This window comes from Lepisosteus platostomus, chromosome 8 (genome assembly GCF_059453375.1).
Source record: "Lepisosteus platostomus isolate fLepPlt1 chromosome 8, fLepPlt1.hap1, whole genome shotgun sequence".
Lineage (NCBI taxonomy): Eukaryota > Metazoa > Chordata > Actinopteri > Semionotiformes > Lepisosteidae > Lepisosteus > Lepisosteus platostomus.
Genome location: NC_142618.1, coordinates 47,373,531 through 47,399,857, shown reverse-complemented (window position 1 = coordinate 47,399,857; position 26,327 = coordinate 47,373,531). Strand labels below are relative to the sequence as shown.

The 26,327-nt window shown below is 38.2% G+C and overlaps 1 protein-coding gene across 2 annotated transcripts; it reads right to left on the bottom strand.

Annotated features, from left to right (window-relative positions):
• Positions 1–125: 125 nt before the first annotated feature.
• On the bottom strand, positions 126–26,191 carry LOC148657459 (uncharacterized). 2 transcript variants are annotated; one of them, XM_088643753.1, is made up of 8 exons: positions 25,774–26,000; positions 22,785–23,308; positions 21,011–21,713; positions 18,363–18,462; positions 16,743–16,997; positions 10,078–10,211; positions 7,588–7,711; positions 6,104–6,858 (listed from the first exon to the last, which is right to left on the bottom strand). In XM_088643753.1, exons 2-8 carry the CDS (start codon positions 23,280–23,282, stop codon positions 6,708–6,710), a joined length of 1,965 nt encoding a protein of 654 aa, XP_088499879.1. In that variant the 5' UTR covers positions 23,283–23,308; positions 25,774–26,000; the 3' UTR covers positions 6,104–6,707. The 2 variants fall into 2 exon arrangements, with proteins under 2 accessions (XP_088499880.1, XP_088499879.1); XM_088643754.1 differs by lacking the exons at positions 6,104–6,858; positions 7,588–7,711 and adding an exon at positions 126–252 and having other exon boundaries at positions 25,774–26,191.
• Between the last annotated feature and the right edge of the window lie 136 nt (positions 26,192–26,327).

The window sequence follows — 26,327 nt, the reverse complement described above, 5'->3', positions numbered from 1 at the left end:
AAAAGAATGATCAAAATAACTCTATACAACCCACTTAAAATAATCCACTTTTCTCTTGAGAGCTGATATTTATTCTCAACTGCAGAAACTTTTTAATAAATCTAATAACGTCTGACAGGGAATGAGTATTTCTGGGATTTTTTGTTTGTTTCCTCTCTTTTCAATTCCAGTGCTGTTTTGAGAATCAGGTGTACTCTTGATATCGTCCACTGTGGAATAGAGCTCGCTGAGAGAATCTCGATGCTCCAGAGCCTGAAAACAACAAAGAAGGGTCATGTGATTGTGCAGCTGTTACCTTGCAGCACTAAAGGATTGCATTAGAAGTCTGCTTTTAAAAAAAAAAATTCTTAGCCAAAGAGACTCAGCTCGCACTTGAAAAAGTTCACAAACTTTGATCCACGCATTTTCAAAAAGCACAAATCTTGAAATCTGCAATTCACTTGCTCATAGTTACTTTGAGAGCCAGAAACATATGCTTTATGTGTTTCATAACGTAAACAAAAGTATATTCTAAATTAATAAAATTTGTACTCCAGGACTGGAACTACAAAGTGATAACCACACCCACAGTTACCGTTCAACTTCAATTTTATAGAGGTGAGAAATAGCTAGGCACAGGCAGTGGGAGAAGAAAAAGTCTTCCTTCAGCACCCTTGCACATGAAATACTATTTAATTATTTATTTAAATATTATTTTCACAAATGAGCCCTGTTGTTAACTCCTAGGGGTTGAGCACTGATTATTTATAGATTTACGAATTTCACCTTTGTAATTGTGGCCTTGGAAATCACTGCTTTGTGAGTCTCTAGATGAACATTATAGTGGAGTAGAACATGTGAAACACATAAAAGTCAGCACTACTACGACCAATGTGCTGATGACTGATACGCTTCGAACCTATATAGTACAACGTTACACGGTAGCTTATCCTGGCAAACCTATTGGGTTGAGCTGACAACCTACTGTGGGGTTCAAAGTTGCTCAAAATGATGTTTGAAGTGAACAGTGTTCACATACATTGCTTTTATTCAGGAATACTAAATGTGAGGCATTCGTTTGGGGCAAGTAGATAGCTGCATCAGCATGCATAGGCTGCGAAGGAAGAAATAAAGGTTTATTCCATGCTGAAAAGAGAAGAAAAGAAACACGTTTTTGAAATGTTGTGTTTCTTTTCTTCTCTTTTCAGCATTAGTTTGGGTTTACATTTTGGTCACTCAGATTTAATACTGCAGTCATTATGCAGAAAAGAAGGTGTAATATTAATACGTCTATGAGAAATGTATAGGTAATATATTTCTAACGGGAAATATTGAATCCTATTATTAAGAAATTCATTTGGTCTAGTTTAGACTTAATCCTAGCATCTGAGAAGTATCTATAATAATCCTTTATTGCTGGGAGATATTTAAATTCTGTTTTTTGTTGTACACTATAATTGACAAAAATTGATGAGGCTTAGGAGCTTCCTCATATATAATTTGTGTTATTTTCAAATGTAGAACTTCTTCTATCATGTGTTGCCCTGTTACTCATTTGTCTGATGTTTAGAATATTTCATTACAACACTGCGGTACAATCAGTAGTTTAAACAGCCTTTTTAAAAAATCTTTAAATGTTGAACTGAAATTTAATAGATTAACATAAGTAAACAGTTGGATTTACAAAACAGCCACACTAGATTGTATTGGATGTTTCGTCAAATGAGTACGCTCTTATTATGTAATAATAGTGAGGGAGAACATGAAAAAAGATTACAAATGAGACAAGTCTGTTCAGTCTATGGTGCTCATTTGGCTGCTTAGAGCTTAAGGGTTTATAAATGCCAACAAGTAATTTCTGGAAAGATCTTATGGAGCTGCTTCAATACAGTAGATAAGCTAAGGAGGTTTTTCCAGACCACCACAATTCTGTCGTGGATTCTCCTAAACTCTGTTTCCACTTGACACCCATGGCTCCAAGCATCATCGCTGACCTCTAACACTTTAAAGTGTCTTCTGAATTGACTGACTAGTGTGCACAGGCTTTCATTCCAACACAACTCTTAATAAACTAAATCGGCTAGTAGTTGGTTTAATGTGACCAAAGCAACCAACTTTGTTCAACTCTCCAGGTGTTGATACAGTACTTTAAACAGTGCTAGAAAACTTGCTGACACCCCAGACTTCCAGGCAGGAGCTGGACCACTCAAAGATCTTTCTCATACATTGATTTTTAGATTTTACTACTGCCCAGCTGACATTTAAAGTGCATTCTTTCTGCTAGCAAGTGACATTTTGCACCCATTCACATTACATATATTCTGCCAGGTGTTCACCTAGATCTGATTAGTAACTATATGTTTTTATAATATGCTGAGAAAATAATTGAATTTCCATCCATTTTCGTATTTTGTGCAAATTCAACAAATCAACTACTGTATATCAGAGTCTACATTTTTTATATAAATTACAAAAAAAATAGAAGCACTTTACTATAATGAATAATAGCTACAGTAGCATTTTAGGAGGAGAAGTACAGTATTATTTTTTGTCATGTTGAAATTATATTGTATCTTTTGTTTTCTTTTTCTTTATTCCTTTAAATTTCTCCTTTTTAACTAAAACCCATTTTCTCTATTTGTAAAAAAAAAGCCTTATATGATGTATATGATGTACTCTTTTGGTCTCACGTTAAAGCATTAACAAAAAGGAAAATGTAAGTTGTTAGATATAAGCAAATACCAAACAACTGACTGTCCTGTGTCTGAGGGCAACTCCATTAAAATGCAAGGTTGGTTGGTTTTAATAGGAATGTAAAGTGCCAGTGAATAAAGCTGGTGTGAGGTATGGATTCAGTGTGAGCTTGTTGTAAGTAGATGAGGGGCCTCCACACCATAGGGGAGCCTCCTAACGAGGGTAATTTGAATTTGTATATGTGTGAGTGAGGGGATGCTTGTGTCATGAGAAAGAACGGCGTGCTCCCCCCCACAATGCCTCCCTAAAGTGTACTGTATGAGCTGGGAGGGCTGCAGCCCAACATTTCCCACCACTCTCTCTCCTCACAATGATATCCTGCCACACCGCATTTCCTTAGAAGAAGGCTCATTTTTTTCAGGAAATCTGCTGACTTTATTTTTCTCCTTGGCAGCCTGATGACAACACATAAGGAGACTGTGCTGCTGCCAAATCCTGGATGTCGTGCTGCACGCAGAGAAGCACAGTTGCTTGGTCCTGATATTCCAGCTAAGGAGGTCTAGAACTGCTACTGCCAGCTACAGTAAATCAGCAAAGGACTCCTGAGGTGTGAAACACAAATAAACACAAAACATTGGCAACATATGAACAAAAAGCAAACAATATTTTAGAGGCATATAACAAAGTCCTCAAATTCCTCAAATTCTAAATTAGAAACTACTTCGCAAATGGGAATAAACCAGGTAAATGGGTAAATGCTTAATATGCTTTCCGTCAGATGAAAAGTCAAGATCACAACTACTCATTTGTTCATTAAGGATGCCAATGAAAGAAAGGATCAACTTTTCTAAGTTACAACCATCACTATAATACCACTGTATGAAATGCAACTGTATGTCATGCCTTGATCTTGTGCCCTAAACCAGGAACAACTGAAAAAATTGTCTCTTGTAGGTAGACTGATTGAATACACGATTTGTGTATAAGACATTTATACACTGCAGGAATATTAACACACATTTATAATATGCAAAGTCCTCACTACAGTATGTGGATGTGTGTCCTGATAGGCAATATTTATAACCTCCTCTTTATCTATAACCCTCCACAAAACAAGATGTTTTCTTTGAACATCTTTAGTAATCAAAAGTGATTGATAAAAATGTTACCAAGTTAGCCCAAATGGTTTAACTACAATAAATCAAAGCCAATCTTCTTACCACACTCACTGTGTGAGCACACGTTATCAACTTGCAAAATGATGCCCTTTATAAATTGTGAGGAAGAGTTGTCTTCTTGCTCAAGTCATCGGCTATGAGGTAACTGAAGCTCTCTGGGGCTGGAACCTTTATGAAAAGGATGGCAAAAGGATTCAGAGGTGTAAGGTGTGTAAGGAGATAATGTAGAAAATTAAAGTGAAGATTTTTTTGGTTTAATTGACCTATACTTCAGACTATTTTACAATAATGAGCTTTGCTGTAGCAGTGTTTATTTTTTTGTCAGTGGATATACAGTATATCCCTATTTGTTGTGACATTGTATACTATCTGATCTTATTTTCATATTTTTTATAGCTATCTATTGAAAATGGAGTGTGTGGCATATTACCTCAGGCAATTATTATGTTATTTCCTTTTAATGGCATCTTAACTGAGCAGTGAAAGGGCAGAAAACCATTGCTGTGACTGCAGCCTGGTTTTTCCTGAATTCTTCTGTTCAGGGGGGTCTTGACCGACTCTGTGAGTCCTATATGAATAAAGGAAAAATGAACTGAAACAGAAGGCACCAGGTCTCATAGCTCCAAGGTCATGGGTTTGATTCCTAACTAGGAGGTCTATCCGTGTGGAGCATGCACTCTTTTTTTTCCCTGTGGCTCTGTGATCCTGAATGAGCATCCCATCCATGGGAAGAGCTGTCTGCTCCCCTTGTGGCTTATACCCTATGATTTCAGGACAGGCTCTGGATTGCCAAAACCTTCAGTGGGATAAGTGGGTTTCTGGGATAAATATTCTGGGAAAATGCTGTTCAAATACTCCTTTTTAAACGAGGTGTTCCATTTAGCAACACGTGTTAAATACCTAAGCAGGTATGTGATGAATTTCAGATGGAGGGATTCCACAGGGAATCAGTGTTACCATGTTGATGCCTATCAATCACTTATATAGAGATGTGCCATGAAAAATAATTGGCAAGGAAGGAGTCTGAAACGACGTGACACCAGAGCAATGATTTAACTACCTCTCTCACTTGTTTCACGAGCCTTTTTCTCTAAACTCTTCCTCCCACCCATCTGTAAGGAAACTGGAAGAAAAAAGTAAATGACATTTTATTTCCCTGCTTTAGTCTTGGCTAACATATTACACGCACACATAAATTGTAAGTACGGTTAATAAATTACTTGTAGCACGCTGATAAATGTGTAAAAGCCAACCAATAAACTTTACTACGACAATAAAAGAAACTGTAGTTTTGCAACAGAAGCAAATGTATTAAAGTGTATTGCTATTGTAAATCTCTGTGCTCCAAAGACAGATTCTCCATCAGCAAAGCAGCCTTCCTCCAAGGCAATTTTCATGCTTAGCTTACTTGGGCTTTCAACTACAGAAGTGTTTGACTGTTAGGATTCAGAATATCATGTAAATCACACAAAGTTCATTCCCCACAGAGTCAACATCAAACAAATAAACAGACCTGAAAATTTAGTTGAATATAAAATGTGCCCCAAACACTATATGCTGCTCTTATAGATCACAATAATTTCAAACCGCACTGCAGTAGAGTTAATCTGAATTAAATGACAAGTATTGCAGAAGTAATTTTAATCAAATTGCATACATTGTAGTAGTTCGAATAACAGAACCAACAACACACTACAATCCAGTCACTTGAATGGTCTATATCTAGCAGAGGTACAATAGGCCTGTTTAATCAAATCACAGTCATATCAAACTAAATGAACTGTCCAACCTGTGCACATAGGAGTCTGATTATTGAAGGACAGATAACATCTGACTCAGCACCTGTGCACACACATTTCTGTCTGTACAGATGTGAGAAGCGTCTGTAACAGCTGCCATGTGGGACTACTTAGCCCCTACATTTATGAGTGGAAGATTAAATGAATGAGACTTTTGTGAATTTAATATGCAAAAGCATTTTGTTGACTTCCATTTTATGCCCTATTCTGAGTGAATAAAAAGTACTTAAAAGTATTTACACTTTCCAACAGCCAGGAAAGATCACATGGATGATTCCCACCAGTGCAAAGTACAGTACATATTTCTTTTTCTGCATGGCTTCAGAAAACATGACCTCATTCATAATCTGCAGTGGTATCCCTAAAAAAAATTTTGGTCAAAAAAGAGATTCTTCTTTTTTTGGAGGAAGACAACATTAGTAAAAGGACTGACAATAGATACAATAAAACATCACTTTTAAAACGTTATAGTTTTATTTTCCTCAAGTTTACAGTACATAGAGTTATATTAGGCAGCAGTAGTTAGCATTATTGTCTCGTTTTGCTGGGGCCCTGGGTTCAATTCCAGGTCTGGGGTGCTATCTGCATGTAGTTTGTATGTTTTCCCCGTGTTCATGCCGGGTTCTCCAGTATCCTCCCACTGTCCAAAGCCACATACTGGTGCAGTAGATTAATTTACTTCCAGGAAGACTGACCCTGGTGTGAGTGTGTATGGTTGTATCCGTGTACGCCCTGTCATGGACTGCTGTCCTGACATGGTGTATCCTGCCTTGTGCCTGTTGCTTGCCATTCCCATGCTCCGGCTCCTGTGACACCGAATTTGATAAAGCATCTAATGCTGGGTAGATGGATGGGTTATTTTTACCTCCTAGGGGGGAACGAAGTGTAAAGGTATTACTGTGTTTGAAGCTCAGCTGTCTTGTCTATACATTCAAAATGCTTGTCCTACCAAGAACAAGCCAGCCTGCCCCATTTAGTACCATACATTCATGAACAAAATAAAGTCCGTCTTGGCAAGGGAAAATGTGAGGGTCAGGGGGGAGTGTGGGGGAGCTGCCTAGGTGCTGCCAGCGGAGCTGGAGTGATGCCTCTTGATGTGCCTGTGAATCAGCTGCTTGTCTGGGGAGGTGTAGGGGCAGAGGTGGCAGGAGAAGGCCTCTCCAGTGTGATGCCTCCGCATATGAAGATCCAGGCTCTTCTTCTGGATGCTGCAAGAGAAACAACGTCAAGCACGTCACGGGTGGCAAACACCAGAGCTCTGGGCCAGGATCTGATCAGAAATAACTACATGTCAACATACAGGGGTTGCATTGGTCCTCATCACAACTTTTAATAGGATTTTGGCCAAATATGAGTCAAAAATATAGTTATTTGGCACAGACTGGTTTATACCCACATAAGATAATTACATCTGTGCATAGTCTAGAGCTCTAGATTAGATTATGCATAATCATGACCTCAGATGAATCAACTACAACACCGGTTTTCCATTGTACTGCCTCTAATTCAATCACACACGTGGTATTTTTTACGCTTTTTACATTTTTCATTTAATACCCACTTGGGCATCCAAAAATGTTATTTTTGTGCCTTTTTCAGCTTAATGCTTTGAAATGTTTGAGCAAACCGTTCAGGTGACACTACAATATGTAATAAAAAATGCCAACACCAAAGCAACGCTGCTCTAAAGACAGCATTGCAAAAGGAATAAAAATCCAGCATCTGCATGGATTGATCAAAATAAAGAATCAATTTGTGAGTGAAGCATTTTCAGGCAGATGGAAATTATGTAAGGAAAATATTCAATAACTAATTAAAATATTAAATACTCAATTATCTATGAATATAAAAAGATATAATATATGAGAGTAGTGAGCACAATGAATGAAGACGTGGGCTGGAAAGGCACCGTTCTTGAACAGACATAGTTGTCTCACCAGCTGTAGGGGCAATGCTGGCACTGGTGAGGTTTTTCCTGAGTGTGTATCCTGGAGTGTCTCCGCAAGGAGCTGGCATCTATGGAGGCATAGGAACACTGGCTACATTTGAACGGCTTCTCACCTGTTGGAAAGCACAGACAGGACTGAAACAGAATCATACACACACACTGACCTTTTTCCTTCATGTTAAATGTTAATAATCCATCCATCCATTCTTCTACCTGGTTCTTCCAATTGAGGGCTGCCGTGGAGCCGGATCTCAGCAAGCAACAGGTGAATGGCAGGGTACACCCTGGATGGGACGCCAGTCCATCTCATAGCACACACAGGAACAAGCACACACACACTCACACCAGGGCCAATGTTCCCAGAAACCAAATAAACCACCAGCATGTTTTTCGACTGTGGGAGGAAACTGGAGCACCCAGAGGAAATCCACACAAACACGGGCAGAACATACAACTCTTTAATAAATTGAATCCAGGAATTGAACCCTAGGCCCCAGTGCTGCAAGATTGCAATGCTGCCACTGTCCCATCATGCCACCCTAAATGCTAATGATACTGGAAGTAACCTGTGCTACATTATGGTATGAATTCATTGATTTTCTCAAGAACTGACTAACCAAACCATTATTCACAGAGTACTTTCTAGAACGATATCCAGCAAGATTTGTTTTAAAAAATCTGCACCTGATTTTTATTCAACACTACTAATTCGAATTTTAAAGGATTTAAAAAAAATGTTCACCTTTTGTTGTGTTTTTTGATGTTAAGCAGATATTAACCACTAGGAGTGGTTCCTGGAATTCTGATCATATTTATCAGCATCATAGTGTAGAAAACAAATCTCCCATCTACTAAATCCTCAAACTGGCTACGTAAAGTGGTCTCGGATTAGCCTATATATTATTTCATTTCAGAATCATGGAGTGAAAAACAAAAACTAATTTTGCACTATTTTAACAGAAGTGTAGCACATATTGGGAGTACAGATGTGCTCTTTTGCTAAAGGGACGATATAATGGATTCAACTAACTATAAGCAAAAGACAAAATAATGAAAATATTTTAATTAAAGTAACAGGCAGGAAAAATGATTCGGAGCATTCCTGTCGTTATTCAGCTTTGCAGATGGAACATCTTGATCGAGACTCCGTTCCCTCCAACTAAGATTACTTTCCCTCACAGTGTACATCCAGACTGCTAATGAGGCCTGGGGTAGACAACTTCTGAAAGGTAGGGAATATTGATTATACATTGACTTCTCTGTCTTTTAAAATGACATACACAAACTTCTTCAAAATACATCCTGTGCCTTTAAGACACTATCAGGTCACGGGAGAAGATTTCATTTGCAACCATTAATAAAAAAAACACAGATCAGACATTCTCTTCGGTATGCCATACAGTTCTTTGTAATGTGATGTGTCCCTCTGTGTTGCCATGGACATCAGTCTCTTCTATTCAGTCCAGTGTGAGAAAGATCTTAATCCGACCCCCATCACCCCCCACAAATTCTTCACTTTGTTAAGAGTGATAAATGCTCATCAATTAAAATAAAATGCCTCTAAATAACTCCGCATTCCAATGTTTTTTTTTTAAAAGCATGGAAAAAAGTTAACCTCTGTAAAAAAAAACAAGTAGAAAGGATCTGAACTGCTGTTTATTAGCCTTTCTCTTTTTTATTCACTTACTTGGAAGTAATTGAGCTTCAAAAATGCTGTCAATATCTTCTGAAGCCACGACATATTAAATTCACCATTAAAAATGGAGATCCTTAGCCAGCATGTGTCAAGTATACCTCGTAAGTTGAATTGCTCTTTGAAGCTATTTTGGCTTTATTTTTAGTATTTTATGTGTAATTGTATAGTCTCTGTTCACTTCATAGTCATCAACTTTAAAGGGACTTCACATCACGTCACTTTCAATAAATTCTTTATTCAATTCAAGTTCACAGTTGCCTGGAGCACAGGAAGCATTGAGCTCAAGGCGGGAAACACTCTGGATGGGATATCAGTCCATCACAGAGCACTCTGAGACACAGACATGCACACACTCACACCAGGAACAATTTTCCCAGATGCCAATTAAAATACTAGCATGTCTTTGGAATGTGGGAGTTAACTGGAGCACACTGTGAAAATGTACGCTAACACGGGGAAAACATGCAAACTCCATGTACTGTAGATAGCACCCCATGATTTCAACACAGGGCCATAGCACTGTGAGGCAGGAATTTGTAACACTGCACCATGGTGCCACTCTTTAAATGGACTTTTCAGAAGCTATTTTTAAGGTAACAGTAAGAAATCATGACAAGTATCAAGAGTGAAGATACAACAGAGAATCTCACCCAATTTACAAAGTATGAACTGGGGAGTACATCACACTCAACTTCAATACAACAGATAAACGCCTATAGTTTGCTGAGTACTCAATCTGTAGTAACTTAACAGGCTGAGCTGCACAGCCTGCAGAGACCCTACCTGTGTGGATTCTCATGTGTTGAATGAGGGAAGCCTTCAACCTGGTCTTGTACTGACAGTCCTCACATTCAAAGGGCTTCACCCCACTGTGGATTCCCATGTGTCTTCGCAAGGCCAGTTTTGAGGAGAACTTCCTGAGGTCAAGAAAGCAGCTTTAGTGCCACAGTTAGAAAAGCAACAAGAAAGTCCTTCTGATTAGAAAAATCAGAGACAATGTCAAAAGCATGTTTTCCAGGTTCAGTTTTAGTCCTTCTTAATGTCTTATTGTCCTTAGGAAGTAAGTGTGTTATTTAGGAGTGGCATTTGAGTTTGATCTTTATTAGCTATCGATGACAAAGTTGACCCTTCACACTCTCCTTACTCTAGCTCAACAGTCAGACCAGTTACCTGTTTCTCATTCACTTTCTGCTAGCCACTCCAAGCTACAACTCTAGGTTTCTTAAATCGCTTGACATTACCCAGCGACTAAGAGTTTTACAGCTCATTTCTCATTCCATGCTATGAATCAATTCAGTCTTTTCATATCTGCGTCAATTCAGTGTTTATTGGAGATCCAAGTCACTACTAATCTGAATATATAACTCCCCAGATAATTAAATAAAGCCATTATCATAAATGACAGGACCGCATGGCCAGGGAATTCGCCCAAAGGAAGCAATTTTGTATTTTTATTTTATACTTTACTGTACTTTATAATCCTATGCATCAAATTAAATGAGATAGACTGGGTATAGAATGAGATTTAAAAGTGTCTCTATAATATCTAATTTAAAGATAGACTGAGATAGAACCAAGTATCTAAAGCTAGTTTATATTCTGTGCATCTGTACATTGTGTGATTTCTGCAGTTTTGAATTTGAAGTTCAGATTAAAAGTGTAATAAGATGATCTAATAATGTATTTTCATGACTGCCAGGAAGATTAAATAATGGAGAGCACTGATGTTATAGGCAATACCAACTGTTAAAGTATTTTTAGATGACTTAAGACAGCTTCTTTTAAAAAAATGAATGCACTACAGTAGGTCTCCCTGAACAAGAACTATGTTGAGATGCAGAAACAGGGAAGACCCTCCTGCCTGGCCTCACTCTATGTGCTACCATATATCAAAATCTATTGCTGTTTTATAACACAGATAAAATCCTACAGGTTTCTCCTTATTAAACTAATTCTACTAGTGCAATCCTAGTAATCAAACTTATAATTCATTATGTAACTTAAAAAACGATTAAGCATTACCAGTTGTTGATTGCAAAAGAACTGTTAAGTTATTCACTAAGGCTTTATAAATGTACTTTTTTAACTACATGATTTAGTCATGCCTTTTCTACATAATGTAGAAATTGATGATTCCCTTGCCTCTTAAAAAGGGGCAATAGTCAACATACGATCCTTTTTTTGTTGTTGTTCCACTTTTTACCTCTTGTCTATCTGATTGTGATTAACCATTCAAAAACCTTCCCCAGTTAATCATACTGTCACTACAATTCAGGCTGGCTAAGTCAAGCAACGTAAAATGCACATGCCTTGGATTCATTCCCAAGAATAGGTCAAAGAAAACTATGGTATATAAACCCAAAAGGATACTGTATGAAGCTTCCACCACCTATTGAGTTCAGGTCTGAGTACTTATGCAATTAACATACAGTAATTTTCAATTTTTTTCTCTTTAGTTTTTGCTGATATTTGCTCTCCCTGGAAGTCTTCAGCTTGAGCATTCGGGTTTTGTTTAAAGTATTAATTTTGAAAAAAATGCACACATCATTCTGTAACTTCACAAAATGGGACACCACAGGAAGAGTTAGAATACTTTTCCTAGGCACTGTATACTGTATAGTTCGTAAGGCCAAAGCAAATGGCTGATACGTGGTAAAAGCTCTAAAGTTGTAGTTACAGCCACAAGACCAAGGGCTTAATGTTATTCAGCATTATATCATCACAGTGGTCAATCAGCGCATGTGAAATCAGGATAAGCGGGTTGAATTAACAGGCCGACACAGGCATCCTACAAGACAGGCGTGTGACTCAGTAATATTTCTATCTCATGTTTCATTGTTTGACTAGACTTTGCTCTGTAAACTGACCCAGTACAATGTAACCCCTGACCTTCAGATGAAGTAATGCTGATGACAAAACAGCATGTGGGCAACAGGGTTGATGCTGCTGTGCTGTCCATTTTTTTTTGGGGGGGGGGACAGGACGACTTGAAAATATATTTAGTTGAGAATAATCATTTAACTGTTTCCCCTGTACCGATATTCACTGCATATAAAATCTATTCAATAACACCCCAACCCTGCTGGTTTAGGATGGATGAAGTTGAAAAATGACTGTGAAATCTTTCAGTGTATTCATTTAAAAGTAACCATGGGCTGTTTAAAGTTTTCTTCTTGATTTTTAACACATACTGTAAAATTTGACTTGATACAAATATATGAAAATATAGGACTGAAAGAATTGTTCTTAATTTACCATTTTTATATTAATTATAGACATTATTATACTTTATTTTACTAGAAATATACTTTTAAACATTGTAATGCATTGTAGGAGCTGGATATATACAACATATTGTAGAGGCTTTTGTATGCGTATACTGTGTATTAAAATTATTAGGTATTATTATATTCCAAACTTCGCAAACTCCTAAAGAAACACTACAAATGTATATGTTTACCAAGAAATTGCATTTTGATTTATGCACTTCTTTGACTGACATATGCTGTAGAAAACTCTGATTTGCAACATGACCTGTGCATTACTTCCACACATGACTACTGTTACCATCTACAGTGATAAGCGTGTATTAGATGAAAGATTAGACCATTGTCCATACATGTTACATTCCTTTAACACTCACTACTTGAGAAGAGCTGGTCACCATTAAATCCTTACAACATTGTGGGAGACGCAGAGATACAATACATATTATTCATGACCTGGAATATGTGCACTGTCATTTATTTCTGCCCTGCTCTCCCGAGAATGCGAAACAGCAGTGCTGTACAAAATTTCACAGAAAATGTACAGGCCCTTTACCAACCAGTGATAAGACAGCCGCATCTCACTCAGCAGGTATAAAGCTTAGAGAAATGAGCACCACTCATTTATCTCCATAGTTAATGGGCTTGAGTTACAGGTCTTGGCCTGCATACAACACGCCTAAGTCCACACTAGTTCTAATTTGAAGCTCTTGTAGATTATTTACGATGTTAAAAAGGAAATTAAAAATCTAACACACATTAATTATATGAGAGTTCACATGAGGTAAATGTCTACTCTTAAGAGCTCAGCTAGCTCAAAATGAGAAATCACTGCTCACAGGAATAAAAAGGGAATAAAAAAATGCAATTGTTGCTAAAAGAAGACAATGAAACAAACCTTTTGGCTGCACGAAAGATAATCAGTCAAATACACTGTAGCTAGCACTACATTTTCCACAAAAAAACATGTCATGTTAAAGTAACATGCCTGTTGTGTAATTTTCACTCTTCGCTTGGTTTTCAAAAGAGATCAAACTAAGAGAAAAGACTAAGCACTGTACTGCAACAGGACGTTCACCACTACTCATGTAAACCTACTTTTACTGGCTCATGGTTGAAGCTAATATACTTTATTTACAGCTTTGAATATTAAAGACAAACCTTTTGGAACTTTTAAAACAGAAATAAAATAGAAATAGCATTATTAATTTGAAAGAACCATGACCATATGTTTGTCAAAGCAAATGATTGTCTGGAGGCATTAAAAATCTGATGGCAGCTGACAGCTTACAACATTCTACTGAAAATGGTTTGTAAAACTGATGGTATCATTTAGAAGCCTTTTTTTCCTCCTTTGCTCCTTGCATCGGCTGGAAAAAACAATTTGAGGCTAATCCTTAGACGACGATGACTTTCATGTAACAGCACAAAATATGAACATAAGAATCCTGAAATCCTCAGCAGCTGAGGTCCTACCTGTAAAAGAAATAAGAACCTTTAAAGGTTCATATTTATTTTATAGGATTCATTTAATTTTACATTCAGAGGATAATTCATTAATTCATTATCCTCTGAATGAAATTGTAAAAATATAGCTGGGTGAAAAAAAAAAAGTTTATTTTCCTTTTAAAAAACTGATTTGTTTTCCAAAATTATTTGGAATAATAAATAGGGTTTAAAATATATACTGTAGCACAAAGATGTGCTTATTTTCATGGCAAAAAAGATACATGAAAAACCATCTCAGTGTAAGATCAAACCTAATATACAATGCAAGTATAACATAGAGCTTTCTGTGCTGATATGGGGGCTGACCTCTTGCAATTGATGCAGCATGTCACTTAAATTGCAGGACTGTCCAAGATCAAGGTGTTATTAGCTATTCTCAAAACGAATGCGACTTTTTACTAGCTTTTTCAGTTAAACATTACAAAAAGCACATAAAATGGATCTCTATATCTGGTTTCCTGAAGTTGGCACTATACTCTGACCCTAACACTGTACTTAGATTTTGTAGGAGGGATATAACAGTTTCAAATACTTATTTTATTTCATTAATGTTTCAGATTTAACCAAATATGATGAGTATATGTCAAAGGCCCTAAAACAACTTTAAATGTATCTAAAGTTCTATATGTTTTTAAAAAGTGTATTTTTTCCAAAGCTACATATCGCCTGCTTAACTAGAGAGAGAGTTTTAACAAATATTTTTTGTAAAACTTGCTAGAATAAAGCTAGAAGATCTAGGATTACCAAAAAATTGTGGAATACTGTGGAGACTACTCATTCTCAAGTATTTCATTACTAAATTGTTTTTTCATGCAACCACAAAATAACAAGGTCCTTTTTTTCCTACTTGTTCCTTAAAGGCCATCAATTATTTACAATCTGTGCCTGCCCTCTAGTGGTAAACCTTGCAGAATACGGGTATGACTCCAACAGTTGGCTGTAAAAGCTATAGGGTGCCCCTGTCTGTAGCCTTTACTTTCAAAGATCAGTTGCAAACAAAGTCTTGTTCACTTATGTCAGGCCTAGAGTTGCAAAAAGCTCACTCATGAGAGGCTCCTTAAGCTATAATGAGCAGATAAAGCAAGGGGGGAATTTTTACCTGAAGAACAGGTTCATTTTCAATACAGCTCTTCATGATTGTGAATTTAAGTTAGTTTTGGTAAGTGCTTTACACATTTCATGTACAGATACTGTAATTGCCAAGATAAAGGAAATACCAACATAAAGTGGTGGTTTGGTGTTTTTGTGATAGTGGTGGAATACTCTCTCTCAGCCGCTGCTCCAGAATCTTCCATTCATGTTATACTGGATTGAGATTTGGAGAAGAGATTTGTATCGTATGTAAGCCTTTAAGCCTGTACTTGATGAAACTGCCTACTCGTGCATTAGATTGACATTTGATTCAGAGTTGCTTGTCTGTTGTGTACTGCATCTCGAACCGATGCACATGGGCAAGGAGTATGAGTTGTCATCCATAGCTGCCCTACATGATTATGTCTTCGCCTCAGATGTCCAGCAGCCTTGGTCAATGAAGCTCGTGACAAACATGCCCCAACAATCAGTCCTCTCTCAGATCACTGAGATCTCTTCTGCTAGATTTGGTTGCCAAAATAATGGGCAACTGGGCCTGTCCAGCATTTTTATACATGACCCTAAGCATGATGGGATCTTAATTGCTTAAATATCTAAGAAACCACCCCTTGTGGAAACACCTGCATTCAACATACTTTGCATCCTTCATTTATTCAAGTTTCCTTTATTTTGGCAGTTACCTGTGGGTTTAGGTGCTGGTCTTAGGTAGTTTTAATTTTGTTCAGCTAAACAAAGAGAATAGGCTTACCAAGATCTTGGTAATTTACATAAGAAAATAGATCTAATCATATTGTTTTTCACATTTGTGTCTTAATGTTAGTCTAGAATATTTGCAGCAATAAAATATCATACAGCAAAACCTCACTCAAAGAAATTAGCCCATGTGCATCCATTGGGGGAAATTATTTAGCTGTAACTGTCAGAAGATGTTTTTTCTGCTTTGTGTGGAAACAATTTCACAGATCCGAGTAACTTTTTTTTTCATTTTGGAAAAGGGAATTCTTTCTAACATTACTATCGACTCACTCTATTATGACACTAACAATGAGAAAATAAGTCCTGAAATATTCTTCAATATTAGCGATTGTTTCGCTATCACATTTCCTGGCAATTGACATCAACTGTATTTTTTACTGGAACATTTATGTGGGAAAGTAAAACACATTCACTGAAAAAAAAATATATTACGAACACCAAGCAAATAACAATTTTGAACTCCACAACCACTAACTTTTTAAAATACTGGGAGCCCCAAACTATTCTAGACTTTTAGCAGGATTTATTTTTCATTGAGAATGTGATGTGGGTCAAAGTCTTCAAGCCAACCAAGCACTGACTGAAACTGGGAGACTGACTTTTTTTTTAGTATAGTTTTAAATCATACCATATTTACGGTATGGTATCAATCCTGTATTTTTTGTAATATGTTTTGTATTTTATTTGAGGATTTCTCCATCTTTTCTGTCGTATTTTTGGATGCTGAAGTAACTACTGGATCTACTTAATTTAATTTAACTTAATTTTGCTCCACTCGGTGAATCACGCTTCGGCTCCAATGGAAAATGAGAAGAAACAAGGTACCTGTCACACAGAGAGCAGCAGAACTCTTTCCTCATTCTTTTTTTCTCTCTGGCTTTCTCCTGGTGTGTCTTAGATACATTCTTTCTGCTGTTTTGGGCCTGCAACCTTTTCGTCGTCCTCCTTTTTTTCTTTTTCTGAGGGATTTCACTGCAGTTCTGTTCTGTGTCCGACCAGTTCCGGAACAGCTCGCCGCACAGGTGGCGCAGAATACGAGGGGAGCTCCCATGTGTCATCAAGTGTGCCTTAAGATTACATCTGTTGGATGCAAAAGTGGATAGCTTGTGATAATGCTTTTGAGACAGCTAATGTCTGGGAAAGTGTAGCAAAACCACTGCATTAATTAAAAGATCATAGTCTGCAGCAATACCACATTTAAATAGTATTTCAACAAGTATTTAAACAGTAATATTTCATTTTCTTGTCATGCATTCTGGACCTACCGTATGCTATCTGTATTTTTAAGGACAAAGAATATCACTTATGTATAGCTCCGCAGTGAGGCCATGGTTTTCAGCTCTCGCCATTGACAATGTTACTGACTGACTCATCCTGTCTCTCTATATATACTGTATGTGCGCTGTCACTGACAGTTTCAGGCCAGCAGAAGAATACAAATTCAGCCTATGAAAAATAGCACATTTAGCTTTTTTCAGAGTAGAAGTAGACAGCTGAGTCTTGAAGCAGGTCTGGGATGCTGCTGCAGTACTGTTAGACAGTAGCTTTTTATCAGAAGGCAAGAGGAAAGCAGATAAATACATTTTAATAATTTCCTCCTATATTACATGTAGCATATTACATGGAGCAGTAATATGGTGGCCTTTCCTTGGAGCTGCAACCTCACAGCTGGTGTGCCTTCAGAGTGAGTTGTTGGTGCACCAGATTCCTCCCACAGTCTAAAAACATGCTGTCTAGGTTAGCTGACATCTTTAAATTATGCCCCAGGTGTGTGCTCCCTGCGATGAAATGCAGTTTAGGCTGTATCCTGCCTTGTGCCCACCGTCTGCAAAGCTTACCAAAGCTTCACATTGGACTAAGCTGTCATTGATAAAGGATGGATGGAACTCCTATATTTGAAATGTAAGTAATAAAGTCGCTGATAGCTCAAAATGTGAAGTCAACATAACTTCTATAAAACACAAACCAGGACACTGAGAGGCAATTACAGCTATTTAATTATTTAATTAGGAGCCAGCGTTGGAAAGCCACCATTTCTTGGATTATGACTGAATGTCTCTAACATAGAGTCTCCCATAAAAGGGTACTACTTTGAGGTGGAAGCTTAAAACCCACTGCACTCTTCTGCAATTCAGACACTGTACATGTCCTTGCTGTTCCTTGTGTATGATGCCACACATAACCACTACTTAGAGAAACACCTGTGCATGCCAAGAAGTCACAGGAACCTGGTTAATAATATGTCTAACTTGTGAAACATCTGTAGCAACCGAGTAATGCATCAGACATACAACATACAGTATCATAATGTTATTAGACAACATTGTATTTGAGACCTTTTCGTTAATTAAAATGAATGTTGACAAACATTCAAACTAGAGCATTCTGCAGCAAAACATATCTAATTATCCTTTAAGTTAACACCAGAGAATCTGAATGACCTACCTTCTGCTGAATGTCTTGTTACATTCAGTGCACACATGTATCTCTTCAGTGGGTTTGTGCTGGTCACACAGATGTTTGTAGACTTCATCCCAAGATTTATCTACAGAATTAATATTAAAAAAATGGATTGGGTAATAATTAACATGTTTTTAATTATTGGATATCTGATATAAGATATCTTCTGGTACTGAGAACATATGATTATGAATCCCATTTCAGTGCTCAAGGGAATGAGTTATGAGGACAGATGAGTAGTTTGTTCCAGTGTTCAGAACACATTTGTTCCATACTTTCTCTTACCACATTTGGCTTAATATCCTCAAAATACATTTTAAGTGAAAGCATACCAGATCGTTTTTTGATTTTCAGACGTGTTGTCTCTGAACAGACACCTTCATACTGACGTACAGCTATTGCATTCAGCAAATAAAGAGCAGATTCTGCACAGCAGCAAAAAACTTTCACACCCTTCCTGGTCATCTGGATATAATAAATTAAAAGACTCGACTGAAGTTAATTTAATTATTTAAATTAAATCGTAACTTTAAAATAAGTGTAATGTATCAAGCAGGACAAGCAGGGATGGAAGGTTTTAAAGATTCTGAAGACACTTCAGAAGTTACTCTCCCCTGGATGAACTGGTTTACTGCTAAAGAGCATTTTTGAATCTTAAACTGTAATACATAGGCCTGAAAGTAAAACTCCATAATGCTTTTAATCCAAGGTAAAATCATAATCCTAATACATATTTGAATAGTTCTTTTAATTAATCTAAGGAAAATTCATAATGATAATAGTTTGACTGTCTGGCTGTTATCATTGTAACACTTGGATATTTATTTACACTGACATTTTTTTTATTTATCTATGTCTATACATGCATAACCTTGAATTTATACAGATCCCTATGAGGAATAACTTTTTGGATTACCCTACATAATGAAGCATCCTGCAAGATTCCATTTTTATTCTTCACAGCACTATTCAGTATGCATAGTAACATATTGGTCACTTTTTAATTTAAGGGTTACTACATTGCACTACATAAATGGATTATAGGCCATCTGGTAATCCATTTAGAAAATATTAGAGATTCAAGAAGCTACCTTTTGCATATATTCTTAGAAATAGGGTTAGGGATGTGATTCAGGTTATAACCAGTTGTTTCTTACCAACATAAAATGAATCTACAGAAAAGGAAAGATTAGAAAGGATGTAGCTTAGAAAGGTTCTGCAGTGGTTATCATCATGTTTATATCACTCTATTAAAGTATTCCATTTACAGAACTCTTAGAAATGACATTTGCAATCTGTAATCTAAAGCCTTAGTAATATACTGATTTTCAAACATGATGGACTCTACCAGCTAAAAAGGAGATGGCAGACTTTCTTTGACAGGTCATATGAACATTGCAGTGGAAAAGCTTCTCCTCACAAAACTGAAGTGTACTGTGTTGAATTCATTACGGATACACTTACATGGATCTTTGTGTCTGACGACAACATTCAGTATAAAATGCGTGTAACCAGATAGCAGGAATGGTTACTGTTACATTTTGTTTCGACAACAGCTAAACAGTATGTAAACTGGTAGCAACATCAACCTCTGAAAGATGTGAAAACTTCCCTGCAGCTCTTTACTTTCAGTCCAGATGGGGGTTTTTGTGATGTTTGCAACTGCCACCAAATCCACGCTTCCCAATTCTGTAATCAAGAACTCTGTGCTAGTTTTATTCTAGCCAGGATCTCAATTATTTAATTGAACACCTAGCTGAAGTAATATTTAGTTAATTAACCAATTTTAATTGCAGATGTCTAATTCCTTATGTCTGTTCAACTGTTGAAAACAAATTCAATTGTCTTAATTCAGAAGCTTTTTAACTCAAATTAAGATTTCTGCCAAACAAGCAAGATCATAATGAGAATGAATTCCAGAAGGCTTTTGAGACCTTCCTACAGGATTTGTGGTATTTTTTTAATAAAAATGGGTGACAAAATTAACCTAGACCAGACAAAACTTCAGCCTATTGACAATAGTATTGTGTGCCACGTTATTATATGATTGTAACTGGAGATTCTCCAAGCAGTGCTTTGAATGTTGTGTACTGGGATAAGATTGGCTTTAGTCAGCCAGGATTCCCTCATCTTTCTAACCTACAGCTTCTCCTGTGACTTCTTTGGCACCTGCAGACTTGCAGTGATGTCAGTGAGACATGGGCTTTTCCTCCAATCAGTGCTAACTCTCCAGCCAGGCACTATGAAGCTTGTAATGGGTCTTAAAGAAAAAAGGCTCTGTTGGCTAGCATGGCAAAGGAGTCTATATATGCGTCTCATTTTCTCCTGACTGGGTACAGGAACTGCTGTCAGAAAGTCAAGCCTTAAAACAACTAGTAGTTCTAATTACATAGTGCAAAATTGAAAATGTAAAACAATTTCAACCAACCTCATCCATAACCCACTCCCAAACTGAGAGATCAAATTTTTCAGAGGTTCACTGGACATGGAACTGATGAGCTTTAAGCCTTTTAATTGGTAGATGACGATTTTTTTTTATTTCATTTGCACTTTAGTGCTGGTTAAATGTGTAAAATGGCTCTTTCAGAGTTGCAGGCAATGACCGGCTGATGAGTGAGATTTGAGGGCACTACCTGTGAAGCTGCAGTGTAGACATTTAAAAGTATCCTGGAAGTGGCAGGCAGCGTGCTGCTCCCTCTCTTGCTCCGAAGGGCACAGCGCCGGACAGAGAGCACACTGAGTCGGCGTCTGGGCTTTGCTGTGCCTGCTCTGGTGGGAGTCCCTTGACTTTGCCTTCCTGAATGTTTTCTGACAGACTCCGCACTGGTGGGACCTCTGTTCCTTCCCATGCCCCTGTAGGTGCTTCTCCATTGACGACCACTCCAACACAAACAAGTCACACTTCAGACACCTGAAGCCCTGCTCCCCATCGTGGCATTTAAGGTGCACCTCAAGAAGGTGTTTGGAGGCAAAGTCCAGATTGCAAAGGGAACACAAAAAGGTCTTCTTCTCAGTGTCCTGGCTGTCTTGGCCCTTCAGGGAACCTGGGAGCGATGAGGAAACTTCCTCCTTTTTGGCAGGGCCGTCGGGAGGCTCCTGTGCTTGTTGCAGGGCCTTACTTGGCTCAGAGATCAAGGGGTGGGTTTTCATGCTTGAGATCCTGCAGAGGCCCAGAGACATGAGGTGAGCTGATTGGGCCATCTCTTCATCCTGGTCCTCGCAGGTGGACCCAACTGTGGAGTCCATTGGACAGGACAGGGGGCCAGACTCTATGGAAGTTTGATCCTCCAGACGGAATTGACCGGACTCCTCCCCTTCCTCAAAGAGAGTGCTCACCTGCATATGGGTTTAAGAGGCACATTTCTTTACAAGTTACAACCACAAAACGAATGAAGTGCATGTGAACTAAAGATCACCAAACAACTCTTGACAGCGAAGGGAATCCTCTAAATCATCAGAGGCTGGTGAAGTGTATGTCTTGGGCATAACCAGGCATCAGAAACTCAGGAAGTATTCCTAAAGTGCTTGTACTGGGTAGAAATTCTGGGGCCACACCTTAAAAAATGTCAATTCTTTAAAAAAAAACAATAAAACTTACTCTATAAGACGTAAATTAATCAATAGAAAAGTTCAGGACCCTTTTCAAAGTAATTGCAGTATGAGGTCACCCACTGTAAAATCTGCTCATGAAACACCTATACTATAGGAACAATGCAGTTTTGGGCATTCTGTCTATAATATATAGCGATGAGTTTCCTCCCATTCACCCTGAATAATGAAAGCAAAATTTATATTGGCTGCAATGTTATAATTCATTCTTCTGTCAAACTTCAGCTAGAACTTTTTCGAGTTTGAGTAATGTTTTATATCCTTATGCGTTTCTTCGCCATTTCAGTAATTAAGGCTGAAATTGGCAGCGCACTAAGTGTCACTTCTAAGATAAAAAATAAATCACTCTCGCCTACTTTAATTGCTTTCCTGAGGGTACTCTATGACCTTGGAGATTGGTGATACACTGTGCTTGTGGCAGAAAGGCTTTTCCATAGCCAAAATGAAGACAAAAAAATATAGTTCTACATTTTTGCTTCGGTATTGACCACTGAGTCAAAGCTAAGATTAGATTGGCTAAACTACAGACAGAAAAGCTGAAATCTAATTAAAAGGAAAAGTAGTTTGATTCATTTCAGAATTTGTGAGCAAATGCCTTCAATACCTAGACAAGCCAGATCTAGGTATTGAATACTTCATACTTGTCCAATTAATTTGAATAAACCTGGACAGACAAACTTCTGCTACAGCGGTATAACAAGATCTTGTAGGTCATCTAGGCAGAAGATGAACAAACTGCTAGACACCAGGTGTGTATTATTGCTATGGGTGAATATTCTACCCAGACTTTGGACTCACCTCACAGTTGTGTGCCACATGGAGGCCATCACTGTTGGTACTGAGACCCATGTCACATGACTGAGGGCTAACATTGTGCAACATCCCATACATGGGCAGCAGGAAGGACATCCGCTCCAGGCTCACATCCATGTTGTCTTCACTCTCCTTGCTATCGGACTGCAGTTCATCCTCCACACAGTAGGGGGAGCCCCGACCCATCTCCTCCTCTTCCACCGGCCGATCCCCTTCGTCTTTCTCGAGGCAGTTTATTGGGAGGCACGTCCTGCCCAGCTCGTGGCGCTCGATCACATGGGAACTGATCTTGCTCTTCAGGCTGCTGGTGAACTGGCAGACTCGACACCGGTAGACCTCCACGAGGAACATCTCCACCAGACTGGAAACCTGCCCTTCCACCCCCTCTACCGTGCTGGAGTACAACCTGGAAGTGGTGGTCTCCTCAGGAATGCACAGGGCCACTGGCTGAATATCCTGGTATGCATACTTCAGCTGGCTCATCCTCAGTCAGCAACAGGGAAGGACAACTGCATGCGTGCACAAAAAAAGGCATTCAAATATATTTCCTTCAAGGACACTGGAATACTCTCTCTCCCCACAGAAAATCTTGACTCCATTACATAGGTCTTCCCATTTGCCTTAATATTCCTTTTTGCTTTCATAACATTGAATTGACAAATTAATGCTCTTTAATCTTAACTGCCTATTGTGTGAGCTACCTAGTGAGTTGAGTGTCCGTGAGACACGACCTCAACAGCTTCTGCTATTGTCAAGGCATACTTTTATACATCATTTGCAACGGCACCACTGAAGAAATTGTCTCAAGGTATGAAAAATAAATGAGAAAACCAAAATGGTTTCGGAAGGAGATTTATTCAAAGATACCACTTTACTGAGATAAGATAAGATCACTTTATTGGCCATATACAATTTCTTGTATTAGGAAATTGTCTTTTCACAGACCCCAACTTGCTCTCCATGAGACACACAGACAGGGAGAGAAGCTTGGGGTCAGAGCGCAGGGTCAGCCATTTATAACCCCTGGAGCAGTTGGGGTTAAGGGCCTTGTTCAGGGGCCCAACGGAGTAGGATTCCTCTGTCGGCCCCAGGATACGAACCGGCAACCTTCCAGCCACAGGCGCAGATCCTTAGCCACAGAGCCACCGCACCGCCCCGACTGAGCAGGTCTATTGTGTTTATAGTTCTGCTTCTCCAATTTCATTTCTCCTGTCCTTGGCCTCCCCATCAAACTTTGTACAGATTAAATCAAAACTCACCTCTTGAGGCAAGTGAAGAGGACCAGTTAAGTGACCACACCTATGGAACTCTATCAGTACATGAGCAGCACATTACAGACACCGAAAAACTGGAATGGTAATGCGTCATTTCAGTGTGCAAATAGAAAAATCATAATCATATTTTCTTTAACTTGTTCAGATATTTTTAAATCACAGGGTGGCCAGCAGCCATATCATCCTGCAACTCACAACTGGCAACCCACTGAAGCTAAGCGGGTGTGAGCCTGGTCAGTACCTGGATGGGAGACCTCCTGGGAAAAACTATGGTTGCTGCTGGAAGAGGTGTTAGTGAGGCCAGCAGGTGGCGCTCACCCTGCGGTCCATGTGGGTCCTAATGCCCCAGGATAGTGATAGGGACACTATACTGTAAACAGGCGCCGTCCTTCGGATGAGACGTAAAACCGAGGTCCTGACTCTCTGTGGTCATTAAAAATCCCAGGGCGTTTCTCGAAAAGAGTAGGGGTGTAACCCCGGTGTCCTGGCCAAATTTCCCATTGGCCCTTACCAATCATGGCCTCTTAATAATCCTCCTCTGTGAATTGGCTACATTACTCTGCTCTCCTCCCCACTAATAGCTGATGTGTGGTGAGCGTTCTGGCGCACAATGGCTGCCGTCGCATCATCCAGGTGGATGCTGCACATTGGTGGTGGTGGAGGGGTGCCCCCATTACCTGTAAAGCGCTTTGAGTGGAGTGTCCAGAAAAGCGCTATATAAGTATAAGCAATTATTATTATTATTAAATATCTCTGATAGCTACATGAAATATGACCACAGGCCAAGTACCACTTTTTCCAATTCATCAATTTAAAAAAAATATCTAAGTAATCATCTAAACTGCACTACCACCATAATTAAGTGGACATTATTATGCTAAAGTGTTTTTTTTTTCTAAAACTATACTGAAACAAAGGAGAAAACATCCACCGAATACTATGCCTGGGATGGACCAAGATGCACTTGCAAAGCAAAATTGACAGACTGATTACACCGCTTTTGAGGGGCCATTTAACTGTATCAAAAGAAAATAACAGTGTCCCACCCCTTTTTACTATTTTTCGTATAAACATAAGGGATTTTTCATTATGACATGCTAAACGATTTGAAGTATTATAGAATGTTATATGTAACAGCATTAAAAGACAGTAATCTCATTTCCTTAAATGATAGCTGTTCTAGGTAACCTGGGCTCGATAATATAAAATTATATAGGTTTTAAGACTTTCTTAAAACTTCACTTCAAAAATATCACATGGATCAAATTCCTAATATCTATTATGAATGCTACTTTTTCTTCCCCATGCAAAGAGATACTTGAGATCGTTCTTTCGTCGCCGTGCAGGTGACAAGATACAGTAATTGAAAGGATGTGCATACAGTACTCAAAACATATTTTCACTAACCGTAAATTCTTTATTCAACACACGAAGTACACCTTTTTAACATAAATGATCATGTGCTGCAAAGCATTTTGTGTACAAGAACTGTGTGTAAACTGATCCGCAGTGTCTTGGAAGCACATATATCTGCGTGTGTTCACGGAGTACTATTCTAGCTGTAATGGCAGTACGAAATCTAAAACTTTTTAAACATAATACACTAATTTAGTTGCGATCACGTGGCATTCTCACCCTATGGCATAACTAAATCTGAGATATTATTTCATCGTTTGTTTTTTCCACTTATATTTCCTTACCTTATGTTCAGACTCCAAAATCACTAGTGCTCCACAGCCATGCTTGTTTCAATAATCTTATTTACTTTTATTTTATATCTTCCAGAGATATAAAGGGAGACCTACACTCCCACTTCCACACCAATTTAAGTCCATATTACTATTATTATTCTTGATTACTTCCAGGAAGTACCGTAGTTTTTATGCGGGCTCCTGGTTCAACCTCAGGGCTCATTTAAAAATGTTCATAACTAGAACGGCACGTAGAGGAATTGACGACGATGAGTATTGTGATTGTTTTGGAAATGTTAGAAAATGTGTGGTTTAGGTGTTTTATGGTGTGTCTCAGTGAGAACAATTAATTCATTATGCCGTTGTTTTCTGAATACTTCAGGTTTATATAAACCCATATTATGTTTACGTTGTGGTTAACTTAAACCACAAATATCCACGTGTATTCTAAATATTTTTTACAATTCTTTTAACCAGTTGAGTAAATTGAGAACATGTTCGTACTTACAGTGACGATAACTACATTATTATATGCATGTATTATTACAGTACTAATAATGTTA

Excerpts from the sequence above, each read along its gene's own strand:
- LOC148657459 (XM_088643753.1), bottom strand. The coding sequence starts at position 23,282 with ATGAGCCAGCTGAAGTATGCATACCAGGATATTCAGCCAGTGGCCCTG. Across the intron at positions 18,463-21,010 it reads TCTACACTGCAGCTTCACAG|ATAAATCTTGGGATGAAGTC; the intron begins GTAGTGCCCTCA and ends TTAATTCTGTAG. Across the intron at positions 10,212-16,742 it reads TGCTGCTCTCTGTGTGACAG|GAAGTTCTCCTCAAAACTGG; the intron begins GTACCTTGTTTC and ends TCTTGACCTCAG.